Genomic DNA, 11,883 nt, shown 5'->3' with positions numbered 1-11,883 from the left:
TTTATCTATCTATCTAGCAAGTACTATTTATCGAGCAAGCTAACTGAAATTATGTACCGAGCTAGCTTGCTAGCTTTATCGGTCTGTCTGTCTGTCTGTCTGTCTGTCTGTCGTGTAAATGTGTATACACGGTAAGTAGGTACTTCTCTCCATATTACAAGCCCTCAAAGTCACTTTTTCAGTTATAGGTAGCTTGGAAGCCATTTGTACAAACACATTGTTGGTGGATCATGTTTTCTCCTGTTTACATTAATTGTAATTAATAATTGGACTAACCTTTCTGTGATTAAATGCTTCACAATTGTGTGTTAATCCCCCCCTTACTATTAACATCCCCATTTTCTATCTTTTTTTTCTGCACTTTGTCTCTGCATCATTGGCACTAAGCGCTAGAGAACATTGGCGCCAGCTAACGCACAAAGGTAATAGCCTTCTTTTTCTTTGATCCATATGGGGGAATCGTACTTGTGATCTATGCAATCACTTGTTCATTCAGCCAGTTGCTTTGAATGTTTACAGTATAACAAGCTAGTTCTACTCTGATAGCTTTTATCACAATTATTTTTTTTTGGTGTGTGTATCAATGTAAACGGACTCGCCGCTGTTTTTGTTGTGCAGGGCGCACTGGTGAATAACATCGAGCGCATTGTGTGCGAGGCACAAGACTACGTGGAGCAAGCAAAAGACACCATCCCCAAATGCAAGAAGTTGAAAAAAAGCAGCAGGCGGGTGAGAGGCACTCAAAATGCGGAAACTAACTCTCCCTTTTTTGCCCTCTCTCCACCCACCTCCTCCTTCCTCTTTCCTGTCCATCCGCCGTCCTCTGCCAGGGAGAGATGATAGACCGCATAGAGTACAATGTGGAACACTCAGTAGACTATGTGGAGAGGGCCGTTTCGGACACTAAGAAGGCGGTTAAATACCAGAGTAAAGCTCGGAGGGTGAGTGGCAAGCGCCTGGCCAAACGTGACGACCGGCTGGCATGTGTTGTCATTGTGGAAGTGATGTCTGCATGCACGACACGTAAGCTGGCTGTTGTTGCTGCTCACGCCTTCTTTCTCATAGAGGTCGTTTTTCCTCACGCGCGGTGGTTTCTTCGATACTGCCCCTTTAATTGTTAAACTAATCCGCCCAAAAACTAGTAAAAAACTTTCCATAGGAAAACCTGTAACAAGAGGCCTCAAAATATCGATTGATCTCATTCAGTACTAAAACATTTTTACATACTAATATATTTTTTAAGGGATTTTTGTTTTTTGTTTTTTGCCAAAGGAGGGCCTAAAATGGCTGTCGGATTAAGATCAAGCACTTAAGTAACCAATTACTTTCGGTAATTTAGGCACTGTCTATCTATCTGTCTATCGAGCTAGCAAGCTAATGCTAGCTATCTCTCAAGCTAGGTAGTGTTACCTATGTAATGCCCTAGCTAGCTAAAGTAACAATTACTAAAGTAGATTAGTCGAAAAGTAGATAGACAGCGCTAACTAGCCCAAGCTATAGTACCTATCAAGCTAGCTAGTGGTATCCCTCTACATACTTTTAAAGTAAAAATTATTTTAGTAATCGATGACGTTAGGTAAATAGTTGATTACTTTTGTTACTTAGTCACTAAGTAATTTAGTTACTGTCTATCTGTGTGTCTATCGAGCTAGCTAGCAAATGCTAGCTATCTCTCTAGCTAGTGTTACCTATCTATTGCGCTTGGTAGCAGTAGATAAGTAGTAGATAGACAGCACTAGCTAGCACAAGCTTCAGTACCTATCAAGATAGCTAGTGCTATCTATCTAATTACTTTTAAAAGAATAATTATTTTACCAATCGATTACTTTGGGTAAATAGTTGAGTACTTTAGCTGCTACATTATTTTAGTAAGACATTAGTCGATAACTGAGTTAGCAATGAGTACCTAAAGTACTTAAAGTAATCAATTACTGCTATGTTATTTTTGATTAATTTAGACATTTACTCATTTTGTACCAGCCAATTTCAGACACTGCTTTAGCCCAACACTTGAAAGAAAAAAAGGAAGATGAAATAAGTACCTGGGCTAGAACGTCTGGACTCTTAAAAAAAAAAAAAAAGTAAAAATAGTCTTCAAGTCATCAATCAAAGCCATTTTTGACCTAAAAGTGACCATGGCGTTTTTGCTACTGAATATTCTCCTGAGATCCATCCTATGCATTTGTGTGCACAACAGTGGACACAAATGAATAAACTGGTTCTCAGGTGGACATATTATTAAGTACCTACAGTATAGGAGCTATGGCCAAAGCATTTGCAAGCACAGTGGATCCACTCTGCCACCTACTGGATTTTTTTTTTTTTTTTGAACAGCAAACATGTTTATAAACTGGTGTGTTTACATCTTGGTATTAAGAAAAATCACCGTTGTGTGTCATTACTATTTTTATTTTTTTTTCCGCAGAAGTTGCTCCTGATAGGAGGTTGTGTCGCTGTATGTTTGAGCATCCTCGCTATTAGTCTGGCAGTCGGACTAAGTTAGGACATCAGAAGACGCTTACAGACAATCCAGCTGCTTTGACCAGAATAAAGAGGCCCGTTTTATTGTTCACATACTGTCAATGGACTTTGTGCTGCTTGCAAAGAAACGGGCCCTGCAAATAATTAACCTTTATTTTTTTTAAAAAGACAGTACGAATTTTCCGCTGTAACACACATGACTTCTTCTGAGCTTTTTTTTTTTGCCACAAATCCACAAAAAAAAAAAACATGCTCAAATGGGACATTTGAATATATTTATTGTCTGCGCAAGTGTAAAATTAAGCAGCTAGGTTAATCGTTTTGGCTGTTTCGGAAAATTGTTATGGTTAAATTAGCATTAGCATAGCATAAAGTGAATGGGTGAATTTGAGCCTTTGTATATCACTTTGAGCGTCATAATGTAGAAAGCGCTACATAAGTGCACTCCATTTACCATTCAACATAACGTAGCCTTGCTTAGCATAGCAGCTAGCCTTGCTATGCTATGCTAAAATTGTTGTTTTTGTTTTAGTCTACTTTAAATGTAGAATTAATGTAACGACTAGATGTGGAGTTCAACAACTTCCCGAATGATTAACATTGTTTCTAAATTTTACAACAACGTTGATAAATTGGCAATACCGAGTGGTGTAATACAAGCAAGGGCCTTGGTCGTTATAAGTAGTTTTTAGCAAGTGCATTAGCGAGCCCACTTCCCCAAAACAAAATGCTCAGATCCAGAGACTTTTTGTAGTTATTTGATACATGTCACAGAAGATATTTGAACACCCTTACATCGTTAAAATGGAAGTAAATGCATGTCTCTTCGAAGTGCGGTGCATTTTGCATGACCAAATTTTCAAGATATGAAGGAATGCAAAATAACCAAATGCTTTGCATGTTTTCAATGCTAACACTTCAATGACACAAACCGTAATCACTGATTTTTCTTTAATTGTTCTGGTATGGGCAATGGTATTAGGACTCAATTTACAGTATTTTTGTGAATATGAACATATTAGTTAACTGCGAGGTTAAAAAATACGTATTGTTGTTTATAGATAACGACTGTGATAGCTATGCCAGTGGTGCTAGGTATGGTTAGCTTTAAGCTAACTACCACGATAGCTATGCTAGTTAACTTTGTTAGCTATGGCTAGCTTTAAACTAACAAACTAAGTTGTTCAAAGCTAACTACCATGATAGCTATGCTAGTGTTTAGCTATGGCTAGCTTTAAGATAACAAACTTTGGTAAGTTGTTTAAAGATGGCTGCCACGGTACCTATGCTTGTTTCGTTAACAAACTTTCTTAGGTTGTTTAAAGAAAACTACTATGATAGCGATGCTAGTTTTTGTTACCTATGACTAGCTTTAAGATAACAAGCTTTTGTAAGTTGTTTAAAAATGACTGCCATTGTGCCTGTGCTAGTTTTGGTAGCTATGGTTAGGTTCAAGATAAACTTTCGTAAGTTGTTTAAAGATAACTACCATGATAGCTATGCTAGTTTTGTTAGCCATGGCTATCTTAAGCTAACCATTTTTAAGACACACCTATGCTGTTGTTCTTCTAACAACATGAAGACGAGATTCAGAGTCCCGATACTTTAGCCCGTATGCAGTTGTTGTGGCTTCTGTGTGTTGATTTAACAAAACAAATAAATAAATAATTCTAACATGTTTTCTTCTCCTCCCCACTCGCTAACCCGGACAACTGACGCTCTCTTCTCGTCTCCTTTCCCTCGTTAAATAGAAGAAAATAATGATCATTATATGCTGTGTGATTCTGGGAATCATTATCGCATCTGCCGTGGGGGGCACGCTGGCCTAAACCTCTACAAACACACACACACACACACACACACACACACACACTTTCTCATTTGCCATGAATGCAAAGGTATTACGCAACGTTCGGCGTGTCACTTCCTTCCCTTTCGGCATGAGTTTGGATTTTGTAAAAAATGTGTGGTGCTGCAACAAAATGTTTGAGTGTTGTCAAAGATATGCCCCCCCTACCCCCACTCCAAAAGTGAATTATTGTGTGGAAGACGTTACAGCGTCATGTACCGCTGTCTTCATTTTGAGTTTGACGATGTACTGAGTTATCTGTTTTACATGTGGGCAACATAAAAAGCTACTAAAATGTTTTTTTTTTTTCCAAAAGCCATTTTTGCTGACAGTTTTTCCATTTGTTTTTCTTTCCAATGAGTACAAAGGAGAATGGAGTTCCGCCTGTTGACCATACGCCACAAATAAACGCCATCTTGGCAAGATAACCCCGGCTGCACAATATGAAAGAAAGAAAAAGCTAAAAATTACACAAACTGAATTTGTAATATGGAAATGAAATTATGGTTTCAACTGGATATTTGAGAGTAAAATTGTAGTTTTTTGGGGGGAAAAAAAAAGACCCTCCAGGAATCCTCTCCAATCACTACTTTGCAGAATTAAAAAAACTGTAATCACGTTTACATTGTAACTTTTAACGTTGGAAAAACACCATTTTATTTCGATGAAAAGACTATAATTGTATGATTGTTTTACTCCAACACATACAATTTATGATTAGTCTGGTAAAAATGATCTCTAAATCACAGGTGTCAAACTCCAGTCCTCGAGGGCCGGTATCCTACAGGTTTTCATACCTTTTCCCTCAAAAACACCTGATTCAAATGATTGGGATCATTTTGAAGCTCCTGCGGAGCTTGCTAATGAGCTAATTATTTGAATCAGGTGGGTTGGGGAAAGAAAACCGGAAAACATGCAGGATGCCGGCCCTCGAGGACTGGAGTTCCACACCTATGCTCCAAATCATGAAAATAACTATTTTAATCTAACTAATATAACTCGTAAAATGATTTTAGCCTCAAATATCCTCAAAAGTCCTAAAAATCATACAATAAAAATGTATGAATTTCTCCAACAAGATACTTTTTTTCCTCCTTTTAATTTATTTATTACGTTTTTTTCCCCCCTTTTCTTCTGCGGGTGTCCCTACTTCTCCTATGCTCACCCTCTACCTCCCTTATGAAACAACCACAACAATCCTACATGGTCAACTTGAGGAAAACTGTATTGCAAAAAAGATCTCAAAAACGCCCCCCCCCCCCCCCCCACTCTCTTATCACCATCCACTCTCTTATCACCATCTCAGACCGTGTTTGGTCCGGTTTCAAGTGCATGCGGAAAAAGAGCCGTGTTGTTTTGTTAGGACATGTTGAGCGCAAGGGATGAAAAGAACTGCTAGTCACTTTGTTTTGTACGCTCACTCAACACTGCCAGTATGTTCAAAAAAAAAAAAAATGGAGTCTGCTCGACCTGTGTAATTGATGACCCTCGTTTTTTTTGTGCGTCTTTTGATAAGCGTTCTTTTAGTTCTCACTGGAAGATGTCGGCATGAAGTCAAAGTAGCGCTGTAAAAAAAATAAATAAATAAAGAGATCATCGGACTGCGACCGTGTTACCATGTTGCCTACTGGACCTGCTGCCTTTGTGTTGTGTCGTGATGACATGGATTTGTTTTTCGACTCTTTTTCTTTTTCAATTAAAAATTGTCTGGGGGAAAAATAAGACTGGTTGACTGCTTGAGTGTTTATTCAGTTAAAAAACTCAAATATCAGACAACGGTACTGTAGTTTAATTTTTTATCGGCGCTTGTTACTTCTCTCTTGCTGTCATGCCTGCAAGAAAGGTGGCGTGTAAGTGACACAATTGCGTTTTTTTGTCACTATCAAGTCTATTTTATTTGTATGGCCCAAAATGACCGCAGTCTCAAAGGGCTTCACAGGTAAAAAAAAAAAAAAAAAAAAACGTCATGAGGAACATCATAAATAATACACAAGAGCATCCCCTGAATTCCCAGAAGAGGAAGGAAAAACTCAAAAACCTCATCTGGGGGGAATAAGAAACCTTCACAAGGGACTGCAGGTGGGAGGAGCCTACTTGCAGCCTCAAACAGGTTGCACTAGATGCCGAGTGCTAAAAATAACATGACTATCAGATCTGATCTTTTGTTTGAATGACACGGATCCGATTTTTCATAAGCAAATCTGATCACTTGGGTATGTGGTACCGATATACAATGAGTACTTGTTTCCATTTTTTTCAGTTGATTCTTTTATTCTATCATTAAAAAAAAATAATAAAGGGATTTCAATCATTGTAAGTAATAAGTAACATAATGCCACAAGGGTTAAAAAAAAATGGCCAACCGGTATAATGGAAAAGGGCCAATATATGAGTACTTGTTTCCATTTTTGGATTTTCTTCCTCCGGATGTGAGGTCAGGTGTCAAATGCCTGGAAAGAGGTAGAAGCGCCGTAACAAAGTGCATCTGTCTTTTGATGGCATCTGTCTATCTTCCAATTTCAATTTCAATTTGTCAAAGCGTTCCATCACCTGCGCAGGAAAAAGACAAAAATCATAAGATTAGCAAGTTATTTTCCGCTTTTATTTCTTCTCTTGGTGGCCCAAGCACCTCGTTGACATGTGTGCAAGAATATTCCCTCTATGTAAAACTTACCATTCTGAAAAGTTCCTCGATGTCTTCCTCACATGCAAAAGTGTTCAGAGCATCAATGATGAACTTAATAAAGTAAGCGCCGTTCACTGTGTGTCTGTATGATACGGTATCTGAAAATGAGGCGACAACAAAAAGAGAGCTTGAATGTGCTGCAATCCGAGTGTTTTTCCGACTTTTTTTTTTTAGACAATTCAATGGAGGGACAGGGAGGCGTATTTCCTCCCTCTCTCCCGTTCTGACGCGCGATTGGCTCCCGGCGCGACCGTCGACCAATGAGGGCAGGAGTTGTCATCTACTTCCGCCCCGACTCCCGCTTGTTATTTATACCTTGAGGTGCGGTCTTATTCGTTAAACATGCAGGCTGTTTGTGCTCCTCCAAGACAGACCGTGAGACTTCAAAGAAAGAAAAGGGGTAACAGTTCAGTTACCGTATAAGGTTTAATAAAATAAGATTTAAGTAAATATGTGTAATGTCCTGCAGTAATATTTGTCTTAACTAATATGGATGGAATGAAGGCTTTTCATATTTTAAAAATATATTTTTTTTAAATGTATCGAAAAAAAACGTTTTTTTCTAATTCCGTGGAGGCGACTGAAGACTTCTCACGTTTAGAAAAATTCCTCCTACATTCCTTTTTTTTTTTTTTAATTCAAAAATTTTGCGCAACTTTGCGGTTTCCGCTTATCGCGGGGGGCCCCGGTCCCAATTAACTGTGAAAAACGAGGGATCATAGTGTGTGTATATATATATATATATATATTATATACATTTATACATAAATATATATATATACATAAATATATATATATATATATATATTTACATTTATACATAAATATATATATATATATTATATACATTTATACATAAATATATATATATATATATATATATATTTACATTTATACATTTATACATAAATATATATATATATTATATACATTTATACATAAATATATATATATATATATATATATATATATATATATATATATATATATATATATATATACACATAAATATATATATACATACACACATATATATACATACACATATATACATACATATATACATACATATATACATACATACATATACATACATATATATATATACATATATATATATATATATATATATATAAAAAATATAGTTTGTATATATTATATTATAATATATATATTATATAAGTTATATATAATATATATATTATATAAGTTTGTATTTTGTTATGTACTTTTATTTGACTATATTTTCAGAATTAATATTTGACATTTTTTAATGTATATTTTGGCGTCTTCTTTGCATCATAATGTACTGACCAGGGGTGCAAGAGAAAAGCGCGATGAAATCTTTCTCTTTGTGCACAAAACGGAAACCGTCATCCACGATGTTGTCGCCGTCAGCAGATGCGGATGGAGCACCCCGCTGAGGATTATCACTCGCCGTGGTTTTTGTGCCATCCCTGATGAGCACCGAGCCTCCCTCCTCTAAAACACACACGTGCAAAAATGTCCAGGTGAGATCATCGCATTCGTACAAAATGGAAAACGCGTCTTTATATCTGACCTCCTCTGCAGGCTTGGATGATGATAACCTTGGGTTTATCCAGCAGCGCTTTGCAGCTGGCCGAGGCCAGCTGTTGGAAAATGTTATCGATAGGGAACAGGTCTTCTTGGTCCCCCTTTTGATTCTTGTTCCAGTTGACGCCGAGGATAGATCCCAGTTTCCCGTGAGACATGATGACCACAAACACGCTGTCTGTCTTTTGGAGTTTGGGATGTTTGGAGAACTTGACGACGGCCTCCTCCATTTCCTTCCGGAACGAATGTAGGGTCGCTCAGCGACTCAGGAAATACACTTTTAAAAGAATGCGCCTTACCTTTCCTGTGAGGTTGGTGTATTTGACCACTTCGTATCCAAGCGCCTTTAACAGCTTCTCCATGTTGCGTTCATCTACCTCAGCCCCATCCCTGTCTAGATATGCCTCCTTAAACTCTATATTGGTGATGAGCAGAGCCACACGACTTTTAATGGACTCTTCAGTCACCCGGTAGACCTAAAAAAAAAAAAAAAAAAAAAATGAACAAGGAAAGTCAGCATGTATTTGGTAAAAGTCCAAAATGCAGACATGCATATGCGTAGATACTTATTTATGTATACATACACATATATACATGTATGTGCGGTGCATATTTAACATTAAAGTTTCTTCCTTTCTTATTTCAAATAGCAGGAATCTGCCTCTATGAAAATGTACGTCATTTTTGCGCGACAAAACCTTAGCGTCGTTCTTCTTCAAATTCCAAAAGGTCCTCTGGCAGGGGAGGAGTGTGGGGGACCACTGGGGCTCCGTTCCAGAGTCCGCTGCAGACAAAAGACGTTTGCATTCAAATGGAATAGAGTTCACGTCGATCACCTTGCCACCTCACCTTGGGAAGACTGATCGGAGAGGCCCAATTCCTTGAAGAGCGTGGGGTCCTTTTTTTTAAGATGATTGATCATCTTCCAGCTTGAATCGTCTCCTTTTTTAATCACGGATTTAATGAGGGCACGAGCCCTTTTTGCTCTGGTGTTGTGCGCTTCGGCGATAAACTCCTGCTCGCCGTCAATCAACACTTTGTCACGCACCAGGTTGTCCATAAGTTGGTCGATTACTGGCTCGGACACCTTCTCCACAAAATCTGTTTCCACGTCCCTCAGTTGGTCTATAAGAAGCACAACACAATCATGTTGGAATAGTGTAGAATGCCTTCGTTGTTATTGTACACATTTATACAACAAAATTGGGAGCATATTAATAACTTGAACAGTAAATATAAACAAAAATAATATATAAATAAAGTACTAATAGAATATAAATCAGTTTTACAGGAGTTATTTTCAGTGGTATTCAAAGCATGAATAACTCTGTGGTAAAAGCTGTCTCAGAGTCCTTTTCCCCAAATATTTTGAGCCCTCTATCGACCACCAGAGGGCAACGGTTTGAAGGCGCGGCAGAAGGTTTCATCTCCACAAAAGATTTATTTTTTCATATTATTAATTACAAAAGCTATTAATTTCAAGGGAAATACCTGGCACATACGAAAATGCGAACGAGTTCAACGCATACTGCGCGGGGCTATATAACACGATGAAGATAAGAACTAATATTAGCTAGCATGTTATCCACAGTCACAAGTTGTTGGATCAACGAACAAGTTTGGGCATATTAACATACATCAACATTCTTACAAAGAAAGTACAACTTACAGACAGTAGTGGGCCAGATTTCACAGAGACAAAACGTGTGCGACTGACTGCTCTCAAACCCACAGCATCCTTCTCACTACAAAATGTAGTATCAATGGTGGCCAGAGGCGGCGCCAAAAACAAAGATAAAGCCAAACAAAGCAAAAATTTCGGGTGCGCCCCACGCCGCCCAGTGCCAGTTTATCGATACTCAACACTTCTCTTCACACGTCATCCGTGGGCCATGACGGCCTTAAATTGGCACCATGCGCCAACCACGGATCTGATAAGGGCCTCTCGGCTCACTTCCGCCCCAACATTTTTTTTACTGCAAGCAACCTCATATGTTTTGACAAAATGCCCATTTCCCACTGCAAACATATGTTGCTTCAACATATACTTCAATATGTTTGGGAAAATGTATAATAAATATATAATTATTCCTATTAGTATCCCCCCCCCCCCCCCCCCCACACACACACACACACACACACACACACACGGAGCCTAACTGTAAACGCGCGCGTCCAGCCTTAAAAAAAAAAAAAGTTTTTTTTTTTTTTTTTTTTTTTTACTCGACAAAATGCTTTCTCAGTTAGTGTATTTCTCCGGGTTTCGCCTTCTATGAAGAAGCACGGGGAAATTTTGCAAAAGTGAAAGTAAACGTGAACACGTTTCCTGTCGTTCAAAAACTTTTTGGAAAGAAGAAATGAAAAGTCAAATAAAATCATCTCACCCGCCATTTTTTAAGTCACTCTGTCGTCTTCGAAGTGATGCTTGAAAGAAAAGGAAGTTGTTCAGTTTTCTCGACTGACAAGTCTTTTTCTTCTGAACCGTGTAAAATGTGGGAGGGGTTTGAAGGAAACCGAGCCACTAAACAGAACACACGCACACACACACACATAAACTACAGTAATTACATTCTAAAAATTCCTTTTGCTGTCGTACATAAATAGGAAACAAGCAATCATCATCTGTTGCATTAGGGATCCCCCAACAAGATGCTTTAGAGATTTTGGCCAGGAAATTGAAGTGTTTGGTAAATGCTTGCGGGAAAAAAGTGTAACATTGCTTATGTAACGGTCGGGGTAACTTTAGTTTGGATTCCACCCCTCGAATGCGGTGCATATACAACACTGTAAATGGCTGAGCACTTGGTGCACGTTGTGCTTCATCCAAAAAGTAGGGTTACACAAAACATGTATACGAAAAGATCCTTGAAAAAAAGTTTTGGGGTTTTTCCCCTGGATGACAATCATTTTATGGAAATCAGGTCACACAGTCATAGCTAGTTGAGAGATGGTAGTTTATATATATATATATATATATATATATATATATATATATATATATATATATATATATATATATATATATGCACACACACACATATAAAACATGCTGTCAGTGTCTGCTTTATTCAACTTTAGACCCTTTGAAACTTAATTTGTATTGGTCCATAAAAAAATAATCATCCTAAAGTGTCCTTTTTTGGATCATAGAAAAAAATCTCATCCAAAATAAATACATTCATTATTAATAAATATTTTTTCACAAAAAATAATACAAAGTGTCAGACATAAAAAAAATATACAAATATTAGTCCACGGAAAAATAGTAAACAAAGCATCCTGTTTTGGGATT

General features: G+C 37.7%; 2 protein-coding genes across 5 annotated transcripts in view; one reads left to right on the top strand and one right to left on the bottom strand.

Moving 5' to 3' along the window:
- LOC148415550 (syntaxin-1A-like) overlaps nt 1-5,576 on the top strand; it is a 53,438-nt gene extending 47,862 nt beyond the window's left edge. The window contains exons 9-10 of one of the 3 annotated variants that reach the window (XM_088428400.1): nt 831-941; nt 4,233-5,576. In XM_088428400.1, the coding sequence (XP_088284526.1) occupies nt 831-941; nt 4,233-4,310 (189 nt within the window). In that variant the 3' untranslated portion in view covers nt 4,311-5,576. Of the gene's footprint in view, nt 1-618; nt 730-830; nt 942-2,425 lie in introns of all 3 variants that reach the window. The other 2 variants (XM_088428403.1, XM_088428401.1) reach the window with 2 other exon arrangements.
- A 477-nt stretch (nt 5,577-6,053) lies between these two features.
- Nucleotides 6,054-11,133, bottom strand: LOC148415549 (caspase a-like). Of its 2 annotated transcripts, XM_088428398.1 has the most exons (9): nt 10,976-11,133; nt 9,441-9,716; nt 9,290-9,375; nt 8,891-9,067; nt 8,578-8,824; nt 8,331-8,498; nt 7,332-7,397; nt 7,005-7,114; nt 6,054-6,880 (listed from the first exon to the last, which is right to left on the bottom strand). In XM_088428398.1, the coding sequence occupies exons 1-9, from the start codon at nt 10,980-10,982 to the stop codon at nt 6,773-6,775; spliced, it is 1,245 nt and encodes a 414-aa protein (XP_088284524.1). In that variant the 5' UTR covers nt 10,983-11,133; the 3' UTR covers nt 6,054-6,772. The 2 variants fall into 2 exon arrangements, with proteins under 2 accessions (XP_088284524.1, XP_088284525.1); XM_088428399.1 differs by lacking the exon at nt 7,332-7,397.
- Between the last annotated feature and the right edge of the window lie 750 nt (nt 11,134-11,883).

Source organism: Hippichthys cyanospilos, chromosome 11 (assembly GCF_059441005.1).
Source record: "Hippichthys cyanospilos isolate Australia breed blue-spotted pipefish chromosome 11, RoL_Hcya_1.0, whole genome shotgun sequence".
Taxonomy (NCBI): Eukaryota; Metazoa; Chordata; class Actinopteri; order Syngnathiformes; family Syngnathidae; genus Hippichthys; species Hippichthys cyanospilos.
This window is presented reverse-complemented; position numbering and strand designations above follow the sequence as displayed.